At 31.7% G+C, this 16575-nt stretch overlaps 2 protein-coding genes across 3 annotated transcripts; one reads left to right on the top strand and one right to left on the bottom strand.

Annotated features, from left to right (window-relative positions):
- On the bottom strand, positions 369-7348 carry LOC105165543 (3-hydroxyisobutyryl-CoA hydrolase-like protein 5). Of its 2 annotated transcripts, none has more exons than XM_011084596.2 (16): positions 7204-7348; positions 5290-5368; positions 5053-5136; positions 4883-4951; positions 4669-4732; positions 4506-4579; positions 4331-4414; positions 4155-4239; positions 3968-4053; positions 2462-2583; positions 2326-2386; positions 2154-2252; positions 1259-1360; positions 1120-1161; positions 734-840; positions 369-632 (listed from the first exon to the last, which is right to left on the bottom strand). In XM_011084596.2, exons 2-16 carry the CDS (start codon positions 5320-5322, stop codon positions 587-589), a joined length of 1158 nt encoding a protein of 385 aa, XP_011082898.1. In that variant the 5' UTR covers positions 5323-5368; positions 7204-7348; the 3' UTR covers positions 369-586. The 2 variants fall into 2 exon arrangements, with proteins under 2 accessions (XP_011082898.1, XP_020550729.1); XM_020695070.1 differs by lacking the exon at positions 7204-7348 and adding an exon at positions 6934-7129.
- On the top strand, positions 16024-16566 carry LOC105165542 (heavy metal-associated isoprenylated plant protein 16-like; the record flags this gene model as incomplete). The annotated part of the gene is given in 3 exon segments (XM_020695071.1): positions 16024-16184; positions 16274-16352; positions 16447-16566. Coding segments are annotated over 3 exon segments (205 nt in total), but the record flags the coding sequence as incomplete, so codon positions are not given.

The following is a 16575-nucleotide window of genomic DNA, read 5'->3' as shown; positions in this document are numbered from 1 at the left end:
CTGACAAACTGATTAGTATTGGCATAATGGCCAAATTGGGTTGGACTAGGATCTGCGTGCCTTGTGAAAAAATCTTTCTAGACCTCAGGTCTTTTTCTCACTTCCAGGCTATAGTTTGTATCTTGGATTCCGGGGAAAAAAGTACCAAGGAAATTATTTTCTTCCCTTCAAAAGGAGGATTGCTTTGTGCTTCAAATTCTTCCACTTAAAAAATCCAAGGGTACTCTTTTAAGTTTACTTGTGCAAGAAATTATGACTTTCACACATTGGCCTTGCTGCAAAATAAGGTCGAGTTGGTAAACCAAGTACCTGCCTGCGTATTTTTGTGATGTTTTTAGCTACATACCTACTTAGGATTGGACGGGAAAGGAGTAAGAATTGACTTTGTTCGTAATAAGCTCGTGAATAATACATAATAACTCCACGTTTCGTATATTTGATTATTGATATGACAAACCATTAAGTCGAAACATCTGTTCTTCACTGGCATTGATTAAGACCTCTTGCAAGTTGTGCCAGGCAATCGTCCGCACTCTCCCTTACCTCTTAGATAGTGTGTTTTGTATATAAATATGTGGTTCTTCACTCACTTAGAAGTTGCATATGGTGAATCTTCATATTTTCCTTCCCACCTGGTAAAACAGTTTGAATAGAATTGTGAAAACAATCAATTAAGTTGAAGCAATATTGCGAAAAATCATGAGGTAACATCTCAGGTTCAAGGAACACTAACCTAGAATCATCTCCTGTTGGAATGTTGAGCTCAAATTCTTGTTCAAACGGCCGAAATACCTGTTTGACTTTTTCTGCATCCACGCTCTCGAGACTCGGGGGATCCCACTGAAATGATTTCGATAAAGAAGAAATGAGGGGTTGGGGAAGAGACGCTAAGTCAGAGCATGTTGTGTATAGAATGGAAGTCCTCTTGATGCACTTGACACCAATTAAGTTTTTGTTCTTTTGGATTTCTAATTTTCTTTCTTCACTCTCCGAACATACCAACATTCTATTAGTATTTTTAGTCAATGGAACATTAGAATGCTACTCATCTAAGTTGTTCCCATCACCTCTCCACCAGTTTAACTTACTTCAAAACAACAAAACAAACACAGGACGTACCTTTGGGGCGTTATCCTTGTCGATTGTAACAGCTCTAATACCCTTGTTGATAATAAGGGGAAAGGCCAGTTAGATAAAGGAATATAATTGGAAAATGGACCATGTATCAGATATAGAGAAGTAGAAATATCCATAATACCTCGTAAACATCAGGGGATATTACAGAACGAAGGATATTCATTGTGATGCGGAACTCTTTCCTCAGGCATTCGGACAGCGTCTGCTTCCTTCCCTCACGAATCTAAAGACAATCAAGATCACCATCAGGAGCAAGATAAATTCAAGCACACTTCAAATAATGTAAAGATGACGTGAGGATTCATGTGGGCTAACAGCTTATTATGTATAATATCAGAAGAAATAGAAAACACCTACTCTATGCTCAGTCATTTCCAACAGCAAGAAGCAGCAAGATTATTTCATTGGAAAATTTAACATTTAAACGTTACAGGATAATTCGTTTGATGAGTAAAAATTTTCCGAATAACATAATACAAGCTGCAGAAGATGTTTGCAAGCTCTTGCTAGGACTATTTCAGAGATTTGTAGGGTTGATGGGAACTTTTTTTTGAATTTATGATTCGTCATCGGAAAACAAAAAGAGAATGTAAATGAGATAAAATGCCTGAGATCGAATAGCACTTGTGAGTGGCCAATTGTTGTATGCAAGAGAGGAGGCTTGAAAGCATTTCATGAAATTAACGGGAAGGACTTATGACTGCTGTGGGAAAGGAGGGCATAAAGAACTGTAGCTGAGGCATATTTAGAAGTGACGCTTGATATTATGAGGAATGGAGCCAGAAGATGAGCATCGGAAAGTATTGAGGTACTGCAGGAAAAAGAACCCCAAAAAGGAGAGACACACGCATGCACGCACCCACACACATAGAAAGGGAAAAGAATTCCTCCATGACAGAGATCCAAGTTTTCTCACCCAAATAGTTAATTACTGGATGCATGGATTGCAAATTCTTTCCAGTATACGAATTCATATTTTTGTAGCAATCTTGATTGATATCAGGGAGAAATATTACCGACTGCAGTGTTATCTTTAATGCTGTTGGCGATGACCTCTTTAGGCCTTTAAGGAATGTAAGTATCCATCCATTTCCTTCCTTGCTCGCCTCAGCTTCCTGAAAATGGAAATATAGTTCACCTGGATAATCTATGAAATACAAAGATTACGAGGTTCCTCGAACCACTCACAAATGATGTTATGATCTCCTCCACAGAATCCTTGGAGAAGCACTCATCGATGATTGTTTTCCTGCATGTAAACCAGACACGTGAAAGACAACAAATTTGCTTTCCTAACGAATTCGAACAATTTTAGCAACATTACTTGTTCAGGACACTGTTTTCATCAATCTGAACATTAACAGAGAATTCCTGGATGGCAGAGTTGACAGCATTGTCTTCACCACTGTTTAAACTTATCAATCGCTTCTCTAGCTCTGCCAATTTCTAAGCAAAGAAAATTGTACAGATGGAATCAGTCAGTTGATGGTGTGAAAAATACAGCAAAGCTATCTTCATGAGTTCAGACCATGTTTCAAGATCCACTGGAACAAGTATTTGGCTTCAAGTCTGATTGCTAACATTTAACATTAAACCTATGTTTGCATCTGAACTTCACTACTAGAGACAGAGAAAAAGGGATAACATACTCAAAGACACTCATCTATGGAACTCATGCAAAATCAGCCTTTTTTCTCAACGAGCATGTGCTAAGATCAGGCCTGTCATGGCAATAGAGAAATGTACATACTCACGGAAGACTCACAAAGGTACCGGTAACACCTATTGTAGGAACCTCTGGAGTAATCTACTTTAAGTGCTATCGAGGAGATAAGAAACACCAGGGTTGAGATCAAGAAGAGCATTCAATATGCCACAAGCCAAGTTATACATTCCCCACCAGAAATAATCTGTTCCATGGATTGCATTAGGGACATTCTTCATTCTTTTCTTCCTCTTCACATTTAACCAAGATAATGTTTAAATGATTGGAGGCGAACACTAATTTGTAGTTTTTGAGGAGAAAATGGAAACACGAGCCTAAACAACCATAAGAAGGTCGAACATTTGAAGTTCTGATGTCACTTTAATTATGGACAAATACAGAAGCACCTTGAGGGCGTTTCTAGCTGCAAGGTTTGTCCGTAAATAAATTCAGCATCTTTTGGATTATTTTACCCTCATAATAATTTTAATTTATTTCATAATTGCACATCTAAAGTTGATATTATAATTTTTAAATAATTTGAATAATTTAACACTGATAAAATGTATGCTTTCACATATTTAACATTTTAGAATTTTTATATTTTATTTTCTACATTATCTGATACTATTCATATGTGTTATAGAATTATAAATTAAATTGCTATGATTAATTAATAATAGACTATATTTTTGGAAATCGTGGAAGATTATTTATTGTGTATGAATGAACAATTATATTACTTAATTGAAGCATTATTGAATTAGATGTTTAGTTTTTCTATTAATATTCAATATTTTAATAATATAAATGACAAATTTATTGTGTATGAATAAATAATTATATTACTTAGTTGAAGCATTATTGAATTAGACGTTCAGTTTTTCTATTAATATTCAATATAAACGGCCCTGCAGCAATAATCTCCACAAAATCATAGCTCCTTAAAATATTATCAACGGGGAGATACTGATGTTTTGCCTCTTCCACAAACTCACGGTCACATTGAGAACAGAATTCTTAGGTTTTATTTTCTGTTGCAAATAGCCTCGAAAATCACGTTTGATATTTTACTTCACTGTTAGAAACCTGAAGTACCATGCTATTGGTAGAATTTCATCTAACCTCGGAAGGGACAAAATGAGTGGCAAGCCCTGCTGCAACCAGTTCTGCACCATTCAGCCTTGCCCCAGTTAAGCCCAAAAATTCCCCTAATGAAGCACTTAATGAAATCAGCCACACTTCGAGAAAGAAGAAATCTTCATGAAGCAAAAGGTGGGGAATTCCTCAATGGTACTTCTTTCTGGCTTACCTAGATGCCCGGGGAGGCGGGAGAGCATGTATGAAAAACCGCAGTCAGTATGAAACCCAATGCTTGCCTCTGGAGTTGCAAAAACCTAGTAAACATTGATTGCATATTACAAGTGAAACCACTAAGATCCAAATTACCAAAATATGGATTATGAAAGGAAGGAATATCCGTCTAACAGTTTTTTCTGTGACAACAGAAAACTTCATTGGGGCCATTAAGGATGCACCTCCTCCCATAGAAATTCCATGAACTAGAGCAACCTGACAAGGTCAACAATGACTCGAGTCTTATTATGGACTTCACAAACTGATTGAAAAATAAAGACCTTTTACTTTTACAGATGACTGATACCTCTGGTTTCTTGTATGTATGGATGTGGTAACAAAGCCAATACATTCTATAAACCACTTCAAGATTTGAATCCTCTGAAATAATAAGGAAAAAGTTTATGCAAACTTCCGCTAACCTCAAAGAGATGCATGCTATAATCAAATCTCCTATGAAATCCACTTACTTGATGTCCTTCCATCATAAAACATTTTCAGATCCCCTCCCGCTGAGAAAGCACGCCCAGATCCCTAAGACAACATGAGAAACTTTGAGCTAAACTGTGTGGAAGTTATGGACCTAAGTCAGAGAATCCTTTGAGATACAATTGCATAAAAGCCACTCTACATGGCCATTTTATAAATCTAACCAGTATATAAGAGCTTTTGCTGTTAACCGACCTTGATGAGTATAAGTTCTGCTTCATCATCTTTTTCCCACTTTTCCAGAAGCTTTGCCAGCAAAGCAACCTAGTCCGAGATTTTGAGAAGGTTCTCAATAAAATCTTAAAAAAGATGAGAACATGCAATCTGAAAAGGAATTGAATTTGGGAAAAATTTCCTCAAGATACCACGTCAGATGATATAACATTCAGTCGTCGAGGCTGGTTCAAAGTAATCACTCTTGCATGGCCTATTTCCTCACCAAGAACAACCTAAGCAAGAAATGCAGATAATTAGCAATATCAGAAGCAAATCATTATAGGTATTTACTAAAAGAAGTGCACCTAACATGTAAAAGTATGGAGAGCAAATCAATTTTGTTTCCTTCTGCACTATGAGAAACTGACATTTGGGCTGAAAATTACCTCTTCATTTGGATTTTCAGCCACCTGCGCCATCTGAATATCAATTATCTTTATCCAAAAAGATAAACAACAGGAAGACCTACAATCATTGGGAGCCAACAAATAGAAATCCAGTCAAAGCAACTATAAAAAAATTCCAGGAGATGACCGCTTATATGGAATGATTATGGCCTTTGAGTAGAAATAATCATCTGCGATATTCACCATACTATAAGATCTAAGGCAAAAACTTCAGACTTGCATATATATCAGGTAAAGATAAAAAATACTTCAGGATTATCACTTGCAGCACACAGGAGCAGGAAAAGATGCAGAGGGTACTGGGTACTTGTGCACAAGAGAGTATGGGGTAGGGCATCCCTTTTCTTTTTTTCTTTTTTCTTTTTCTTTTCCCCTGGTTACATGTGAATGCAGGGGATTCAAAGTCTAGTTCAAGATAACTGCTTCTCTAGCAATGGGTCGATAAACATATGTTACCAATTCATCTGTTTATGTTCGAAAGAATGTGCGGTCAGCAATGATCATGTTTGTGACTCGGAACACATGGTACCAATCAGAAGAAACAGCAGAAGAACTGTTTGGCATAGTTTCAATATATTCAGGATAAACATAAAGGTCAAGGTTAAGCTAGAATCAGATAATTGAGGTCATAGTAAACTAAACAAGTTCACACACTTGTAATTTATATTTTTGAGGTTTCTACACTTGATAGTACGGAATCAAAAGAAGAGGATCGGTATCTAAATAGGGTACTGGACTTAGTTGAGCTGAAATTGGGTTCATAGGGTGGAAGTCTGCCCAGAGTATTTCATTCTTTGTTGAACTTGTTTGGTCAAAGATCAAAACTGAATACAAGAATGTGGTAAAATTATTTCAGCAAGCCAAATCAGGGTTAGCTTAGTTACCACAGGATACTTTAGGCAAATGAACTTGGAAATTGAAGTCGTACAAAAGTGATAACGATCAGTACTTCAACAGTCAATAAGTTATATGAAGAATGGAACATGTTGGGTTTGACTTTACACAAGCTATGGAATACACACTACTAAATACTTGCTGCTCCTATCTGAATTTTCTCAAGAAACACTCCTAAAATATATGGGAGATGGTAACTAACATTCTAGACATTTGTAACAATCCGTTCTATAATTCTCATCAAACATTTGCATGAGGAGCATGTGCCTCGTACAGTTTTCTTCACACACACAAGTAGGACAAGTGACAACAAGGTCAGCATAAATCGCAGTATTATTATCTCAAAGACTATACTTCGCTAAACAAGAAGACAACAACCGATAAGGCAACATTTCCATCCACTAGACCATGGTTCAATCAAAAAATTAAGACGAGTGTTGATGAACCAAATATGCCCCCGCCCATATGCACCATTTGCCATGAACCTGAATGAAGAGAACATACGTGGGGAATTTAAGTCCATCCTAAACTACAGATGCCGACAGTCTGCTCTGAAGAACTCAACCCATCCATTGTCTTTGTCACTAACCTTTCAGACCACCCATAAATTTGATACAATCCAAAATATTCAAGTTCCCACAATCAAATTACTCAACATTTTCCTAACACACAAGTACTCCAGCAATCATGTATTAGTAAAAATGCAGCTACTGAACCACATGTACGTACCTTATGCACTATCCCAGAATTCTAATGTAAAAGTAAGTAACATAGATCCACAGACTAGTGTAAGAACAAGAACCGAAAAAATCTTCAATCTTGACAGATGAAAGAAGGCAGAAATCAAGAATCTAAGTTGGAGGGCTCCAATTGGATCCATTGTCTCAAGAAAACATGAATCCTTCCTTAAGAACAGATTGAGCATCTAAAATGGGGTATCTATCAAGTTTCAACTTCCAAGAAATCCCATCATCAAGAGTGAATAGAGAGATCACTTACGACAGAGTTGTCAACAGATTATGCAATCCTCCTTTGAGTGGAAATGTAGAGCGGGTGTGCTTAAGAAAGGAGTTGGTGAGTAGTGCCTATAAGTTTGGTGAGTAGCACTACTCCTCCATTTCTGTACTGTTGCTTTCAGCTCACCTACCACCATTTTCAGTTTCAATTCTATATATATGCTATGAGTTCCGGGGAATAAGTGATTCCCTGACACATTTTTTTTTTTTGTAGAGTGAAAAATTAATTTAATTATTTTTAAATTCTTAAAATAAACATATCGCCCAACACCATTCTTAAAATTCTTGAAAAAGGGAGAATAAATCGAAATTGGGTTACATGCAATTTACATACGTAGAAATGAGCGAAAAAATCAAACAAAAAATGAGCGGAAAAAAATCTGTAAAAAAAAGTTGCAGATTACCTTCTATGTATTAATAATATGTAATTTGTTTTATTTTTTTTAAATATAGAAAGTGTTTTGTAATGATTCAAAAGGAAAGTCAAACTATTTTTATAAGAAACAATGAAAAATCAAGATCCTATAATTTATATTATTTTGTAATTACTATATTAACTTTTGCCAATGAATTGTATCCATAAATTTGTAGTTGTTGAGGGAGCAAAATTGATTTTATACCCTCTCACATTTATTGCCAGCATTAGTATAAAGTAAATAACATTTTGTCATTCGAATTATGTTTGTTTTTACACTTTGACATTTATTTTTTTATTTTGTTAGCTTACCTTCTTAACTTTATAAAATTTGCACTTTGACATATATGACTATTTTTTTGTTAATTGCTTTGCCGAAAAAACATCAAATGTTGTGCATAAGTAAAAACTATCACATTGCATAATCTTTAAATATCACATGTGAATTGCATGTGATGTCTTTTTTATAAAAAAGTTGGTGAAAAAATAGTTATAAATGGCAAAGTGCAAAATTTCGTAAAATTGAGATGGTAAATTGACATAAAAAAAAATATAAACCAAAGTGTAAAAACGGTCATAATTTGGTAAATACCCCTAAATTTTATTGTAAAGAGGAATTTTGGAAGGAGAAGGAATTGAAAAGAAAATGATTAACTTCTATCTTATGCGTGTTCATTCCCTCCCCCCCTTCCCCCCCCCCCCCCCCCATCAAACTTTGGCATCATCTATGGGAAAAAGGCCATGTGCCTCTCACAAATTTCTTGTCTGGAGTTAATGATGTAGGCAAAGCATCCCACTTTAGTTGTAATTGAGGACTTTGAATGGTTTATAAGTCCTAAAATCCCATCTCCCTAACGATGCGCCTTTCTAGGACAAAATTTGTGAAATTTATACAGAATCAGATAAGATAATATTTCGCACAACAAGACACTAATTAAATTATAAATCACATCAATTTTGTAAATTATAAAGAATCAAATCAAAGTATACCAAAAGTAGGTACGAGCAGAGCAAACATGGGTCCATGCAGAATATCGCATAGTCCATCAATTATATATATTGTATGGGTCCAATACTTTTTGATTAATTAAACTTCTTAGTAATATTTCGTAGAAAGATGATACATACCAAATAATCATCCAACATTAATTAAAATTGTTACATGTGGTATATTCAAATGTATGTACCATTATTTTTAAATTTTACTAATATTATGCTGTAAATAAAAATATTAAAAAAGTTAGGAGAATTATTTGAAAAAATGAGAAGAAAAAGAAATATGAGAGACAAACTAAAAATTATTAAAATAATTTTAAACGTAAAATTGAAGACATAAGAGACATATTTTCAATTATATAAAAGTATAAATAAAAAAATATTTAAATGAAAAAGAAAAAAAAACAAAAAACAAAACAAACAAACAAACGTAGGTGGGCTTGGGCATATTAAGTGGGATCGGACCGGGCTACTTGGTAAGAGCGTGGTCCATATTTGCCATCTGTTCCTGTTCACGGGCTGTGCTGTTCTGAGACTTTCATGGGGGTGTTTGTAATAAATTTAATTTAAGTTCCTCTAAGAAATATTTAATTTAAATTTAAATACTTATCAGTTCTTTTTGTTGAAAGTAAAAAGAAAACAACTTTTTTTATTTTGAATTGTTTAAATTAAATTTGTTTTTGAAGGTGTTTGTAGTAGTCTCTGTTTTTTGTGATGAAAATTTAAATTAAGCGGTAATGTTGCGAGTGTTTGAATGAGAAGAACTTTTTTTCACCTTTCACTTTTATTTCAAATGCTCTCAATTTTCACTACTGCAGTTTTTTGGGATAATTACACTTACATCCCCCGATTTATGGTATATTTCACAAGTCATCTCTGTGTTTTGGATAATTACACATACACCCATCAAAATTTTCAACATAATTCACACAAACGACCCTTATGTTTTAAAAATTGCACACACAGCCCTTAAAAATATTAACATCATTATATATATCACAATTATTTTGTGACAGTCGAAGGTAGTTTCGATAATTATACAAAAAATCAGAGTGATTTATATAAATAAACCATAAAATAGGGAGTGCAAATATAATTATCGTCAATTTCTTTACAATTTATTTGTACCACAAAAACAAAATCTATTGCAATGAGGGCTTCATAGTTAGCAGAGGAAAGGCTTCCAACTTTTGTGGGAAAGGCAATGCAGATTGGATCAGTATCTTCCTTCAAATTTGAAACAACAAAAGCGTGTATGATTTGAGCACTTTCACAGTAACTTAACAATTAGCACTTCCATAGCAACTTCTGATGATTATTATACTTATTAGGTTTCAGTCAAGAAAATTTCCTCCTAAATTACAGCAAATTTAGAATCAAACATTTAAAAACCCCATCAATATATATATAGTTATAATGAAAGGTATTGAGAGAGCATGTAAAGCAGTTAGTTCCCTCCACCCCACATTCGCTAAATCTGCAGCTCATAAGGTATGCTTTTGAAGCTTTTAATAATTCCTCAATTTTTTCATTTATGTAAAAAGAGTATCTCTTACATTTAATTTAGAGTTGAACTAATATGTAATATTTATGGGAAATACTTCAAAAATATTTAAAATATAAAGTATGTCAAAAATAGTTACTTACTTAATCCAAATGATATCACGTCATTCTTTTTAGCGTTTATTATATCAAATATGTTATAAGATATGGAAACTAGGCTTGGCAGCGGGTCTAAATTTTTTGGTCTCCCGCCCCTGATCCACCTCAAGTGGGGAGGATACAAGTCGATAAATTGGGTAATGGGGCATGTAGCAGGTCCTAACAAATAGGACCAATTCGGAGCAAGGGCAGGTCTAAGTTATATTTTCTTTTCTTTTTTTAATGCACACACTCAGGTTCAAACACAAAACCTCTCATAAAAATATTTTAGTATAAAATTATTAGATTATCCTCCTAGGTGACTGGGACAAGTCTCATGTTCATGTATACTCGCCCCATATATATTTTATTTTATTATTTTATATTATTTATAGATATTTTTAATAACGGAATTATAAAATATAAATTATATCAATAATATTACATAATTTGTGTAGATAACCCCTTCCCCAGTTTCCTTGGTATATAACATTTAGAAAAAGAAAATGAAAATTCAGCCAATCAGATCTATCTCAACTTATTTTTATACCTGCTCCACTGCCACCTCTAGTAAACACATTCTGTAAATTCCAACGTATGAATTTATCAAATTCTTCAAAAGTTTATTTTTAAAATAAAATTAAACTCTTATAATCTCCTAAAATATTTTATTAGATTTATAAGATTATAAGATGATTTAAATAAAATTAGCCAAACAACCTCTAAGTACATCAATGATTTTGAATGAACATAAAGAGAATAAATTAGAAATTATTTTGAAAAAGCAAATATATATCCACACATTATCGAGACTCGAAACCAGAGAATAGTTCAAGAATCTTGGAGCTCGGCATTTGCCTGCTATTTTATTTTCAATATTTATTTCTAAAATATAGCATTTACTTATTTTTTGCATAGTAATAATAACAAAAAATAAGTGTTGGAATTAGTGTTGAGATGTTAAAATACATTTATTTATATATTTTTACGCACAAAATAATGTATTCTTTTGAAATTGTATTTAAATTTAATAATTCTTTTATTCAATACTTGAAAATAGTTGGAATGGTCTTTGTTTCATCTGAAATCTATTTATTGATTCATTGAAACATAAATAAAAACTGAAGATATTCCCTTTAATAACAATGAAAATATCAGTATCAACTCTTTTATTATTATTTTTTAAAAAAGAACTCTTTATTAATTTTTGTGGTCAAATTGGAGTGGTCATTACGTTACATGCCTTTCGATTGATTGCGACATTCACGGTTTATGCCAAAAATCGCGTTTCTAAACCGTGTGAAATGATTTCACGAATTCACTACTCTTCCTTGAGATTTTCAATTTGTTTTTTTTTTTTTTTTCATAAACGAGGATCAAATCGTGAACAACGTAACAGAATTCTCTAAATCACATAAATTTTATATATTATAATTACCTAACTTTTCATATTTCATGCACATATATTATCCTAACACATTGATGTGTTTTTTAGTTAAAAAAAAAATACAAATAAATTCAAATACATATAAATGTGTGCTGTTGTATAGTAGAAGGATGTCTAAAAAAATATCATCTACAATGAGCTTCACGACAGGGTATTTATTAAAAGATACTAATTTTAAGGGGTATTTTTTAAATTTTTAAACAACGAGGGAGTATTTGTAATTATGACAAATCTCAAAAAATACCGTTGTGATTTACGTACCCTAAATTATTTTACCAAATCTTGATAATAAAGAGTACAAGATTCTAGAAGAAAATTTTAGTGATATCAAATTTTATGGGTTCTATGTATAAGTCGAATTGAGTCAAACATATTATTGTTCGAACTTGTTTGAGTCACTATCGAGCTTGGAATGTATTTGAGTTTGGTTTGATTAATAATCAAGTCGAGCTCGAACGAATTTTAATTAATTCAGAAAATTAAGTAATTTGATATTTTAAAATATATTTTATTATATTTTTGAGAATTGAATGAAGCCGTAAACTGAATTTGAAAACGTATAAAAGAAAAACTTAAGTTCAAGTTTAATTTGTCAAATTAAAGAACCAAATTCAAACGAGGTTTTATCAATCAATCTCAAATCAAATATTAAGCAGTTTTAATTAATTTTTTAACCCTAATTTCCACTCTAACTGTAAGACAGGAGGGTTTGTATCTATTGCATGCATCATTCCACTCCCTTACAATTGAATATAGCGTTATGTACAATTGTTTATGTCGTGTGTACACAACTTTTGTACCTAACCACACTTAATCAAGGGATTTACACAATTTTATTTTAGTTTTTTACTCAAAATTAATTAGACTATGATCCTTCTTTTAAATATATATCAACACAATGAAATTTATAACCAGTTCAATATATTAGTAATGGGGCGTTTGACGTGACTAATGCATCATTGTGCAAAGTATTATTTCCTTTAAATTTATACGAGTCCCACAATTTTGTTATAAAAATAACTTTTTAGGGTTTATTAGCGTTGGTATGGGACGTGCGCATGCATATATCAATTAATCAGTTCGATTTATTATCGTTTTTAAATATTATTATATCTACATAATCACGTATATTTTTTTTTCCCTTAAATATTCAAGAAAAAAAAAGTTGTGGAATTCAAGAAATTATTTCTTGATATTTCTTTCACTATTTTATTTAATTAATTTTATGATATATTAATCATCAATCTATATAATAAAGACCTTCAGGAAATTCTACACGGTGTGCTTTTGAAGTTAACATTTTTATTTTTTATTATTTGTAAAATAAATATATATTCATAAACAAAATAGAAAATGTTGACTTAAGACATCAGACTGAGTCGCGTTGACTTGATAAGTCATGATGTTAAGGACAACTATTAATAAAAGGTGACCCCATACATACCCTAGAATTCAAAGTCTTTCGAGTCTTATTTTAGTACACAAAATAAAGGGGTGGTTTTTTTCACTTTGCCCCCTCAATTATTGGCATAAATACACTTTGCACCCTTAAAATATATTTAAGTTGCATTCACCCCTAAATTATGAAAGGTAATAAAACCCCCCTAATAAAATAACTTGGGCAGTGACGGGACAAAAACGTTCTTCCTACTTAACTACTAAAATCTTCTCATTTACCTACCTAAAATATGTTTATTGCAAAACCTTCCCATGATTCTTTTTTTTTTGCGGTTGTGTGCGCGCGTGATATTGATTTCTTTATTAAAACTTTTAGTTAAAAAAAATAATATTTAATTTATTGATTATAATTATTAATTACAAGAATTTTGGATAAAATTGTCAATATAAGCAATTAATGACATTATACATATAATAATAACACACATATTTTTTTATTATAATTGTCGTCACTATATATGTGTCATAACTGTACATAATGACAACTTATATGGACAATATATATATATATATATATATATCAATAATTTTTTGTTGGGTACAATTTTCATGCAAATGTTGTCAATTTAAGACTATTAAAATCATGATACAACGGTAAAATAAAAATTATTATTGCTTAATAATGCTTATAAATTATATTTAGTGATAATTTTAGTATCGTTATTTTTTTCCCTCTAAGGCTATATTTGTGTTGATAGATTTAAACTTATGAATTTCAGAGTAATTTATAATCACATGATAATTGTAGTTTTAATAATTAATGATTACATAATTTTAGTTTTAATAATTAATAGTCACCAGATAGTCCACAAGAATGAATCCAAAAAATAATATTATGGACTCTCAAGAATAAAAAATATAGGTTTCCAAATACTGTAATTCTATACATAGTCAATTCTCATCCACAGTCTTACGACCATCTAGAAAATTTCTTTAGAATTATGTAATTTGTTAAATAATTACTATAGATTTTAGCTATAATAAATATTTCAGCGTCGCTTGTAGAAACAACGGTTAATATCCACTATGATTTTTTTTACTTTTAACTATAATAATTAACAATAGTAAAAAGTCATATTTCTTCAAGCGACTCACAAAGTCAGTGGTTATTTTTCAAATTCTTTTAATATAATTATCTAATGTATGGCATTCTTTGTGTGTGTGAATATTAACTTTTTTGGATGATTTTACCAGTTTAGTTCAACGTTATTCGAGATTTTTTTTAAAATTACTTGTTATAATAGAAATTAAATTTTTAAATAAAATTTATTGCTTTAATATACAATCCACTTATTTTCATTTTTATTTCTAAATATTTGGTTTAAAATTAATTGTCCTATATTATTAGATTTAACATAAAATGTTCAACAACTTCCCAAAAGAGGGACAAGACTAGATCACACATGTTGTACTAATTTAGTTGGAGGGAGAAAAACGCAATATACGTAACTTGAGAGGGCAAAGTGCTATGAGCATAAAGTTGAAGGGGCAAAAGTAAAATTCACAATAGAAGAGAAGAAAAGTGCTCATTTCCAGAAATCACAACTAATATTTTCTCATGTTTTATAGTTTTTAATATTTTATTAATTTAATTAATAAATTTTAAAATAATAATATTTTTTAAAATTTAAAATTAATTATACGCACACACGTGAGCGTGCCACATATACTCGTAACTTATGACTGATAAGAATAAATATTTGTCAAACAATATATATCCTTAATAATAATTTTATGGTTGTTGATTGATATTTTATCATCAATATTATTATTTATTATAATATTTGGTGGGACTGAATGTTCTTCAAGTGACGTATTAATTCCTCAGGAAATTACACAGAAGATGACTTTATCATCATATAATAATTCAACACGACCTTTACATCATCTTTGCGACGTAATCTCCCTTTCATTGAATCTTCTCAAACCACCCTTTGCGCTTACTTTCCGTTTTTTTTTTTATTTAAATAATTAAAAGAGAATTTACATAAATTATTCAAATTATTTGCGTGATTACAAAAACTATTCGCATCAGCTAAAAAATAGAAATAGTTTATATAATAATGTTAATGTTTTTAGAGAGTGTATGTGTAGTTTTTTCGAAAAACATAGATAGTGCGTGTAGATGATTTTGACGTTTTTGGTGGGTGGATCAGTGTACGTGTAATTTAAAGGAAAAAATGCAATTTGTCCTCATGTAGTATGAGAAATGAGCAAAAAATTCCTTATAAAAAAATAGCAAATTATTCCTTGTGTTTTGAAAAATAAAGCAAATTATCTCTCTATTCATTTTTCAGAATACAGGGGGTAATTTGCTATTTCTTTTTTTAAGGGAAAAGTTTTGCTCATTTCACATGCTGGGTAGACATGTAACCCGTAATTTAAAGGGATGGATAGTTTGTGCAAATAAGTTATAGGTTAGAGGTGTAGATGTAACTATTCCTAATAAAATTACATATTAATGGAAAAAACATTATCTAATAATTTAAAATTATAACTAAAAAATATAATTTGAATTTTACGATAAACTTAATATCGTAAATTATATGAGTCATTTATAAGTGCATGTAAATTATCACTATTGTTTGTCAGGCGACTCAGTGGTAAGTATGGAGGTATATCTACACAGTTAATTTATTCAAAAAAAATATTTATTTAAATTTTAATAAATTAGTAATAAATTAATTTAGAATAAATATAAATTTTATTTAATTTTTTTAATAATATTAATAAATTCTGTAAAATTAATTAATAAAAAAAATAATTTACTAAACAAAAATAAATATAAAAAATATTATATGTAAAATTTTAAATTATAAAAATCGTACATTTAATGATAAGCTCTCCCTCCGTCCCTCCCTGAGATTCATTTGCCTATAAATAGCCACTCTCTTCTTCCTTCTTTCTCAGACTCAGGACTTTCGTACTACTCTGTTTTTACTCTCTAAGTTTCTCATCTCTTTCTCCTTTTACTCCTTCCTGCACTCATCACTCAACAAAAATGAAGGTATGATTGCCAAATTGTTTACATACAGAGAGTTTTCTTTGTTTAATTTTTATTTTTTTGGAATAAAATTGTTCCTTCGATGTCTGCAGCAAAAGATTGTGATAAAGGTGTCGATGAACGACGAGAAATCACGCTCCAAAGCCCTCAAGATTTCTGTCTGCGTATCAGGTACACGATTGTATCTGGATGAAAGGATTTAGATTCGAGAAAAAACAATTAAATAATTATAGTGAATAACTGTGTGTTGTGTGTGTGTTTTCAGGTGTTGAATCGGCGGCTCTGACGGGGGGGGGGAAGAACCAGGTGGAGGTGGTGGGAGAGGGCATCGACGCCGTGGAGCTGACGCGGCGGCTGAGGAAGAACGTAGCTTACGCGGAGCTGGGGAAGGTGG

Source organism: Sesamum indicum, linkage group LG6, assembly GCF_000512975.1.
Source record: "Sesamum indicum cultivar Zhongzhi No. 13 linkage group LG6, S_indicum_v1.0, whole genome shotgun sequence".
Classification (NCBI taxonomy): Eukaryota; Viridiplantae; Streptophyta; class Magnoliopsida; order Lamiales; family Pedaliaceae; genus Sesamum; species Sesamum indicum.
The sequence above is the reverse complement of the archived record's forward strand: the minus strand, read 5'-3'. Positions and strand labels throughout refer to the sequence as shown.

Coding starts and splice junctions, on each gene's coding strand:
- LOC105165543 (XM_011084596.2), bottom strand. CDS start 5,322: ATGGCGCAGGTGGCTGAAAATCCAAATGAAGAG. Junction 4,415..4,505: donor ATACATACAAGAAACCAGAG/GTATCAGTCATC, acceptor TGACCTTGTCAG/GTTGCTCTAGTTCATGGAAT. Junction 1,361..2,153: donor TAAAGATAACACTGCAGTCG/GTAATATTTCTC, acceptor GATTGTCTTTAG/ATTCGTGAGGGAAGGAAGCA.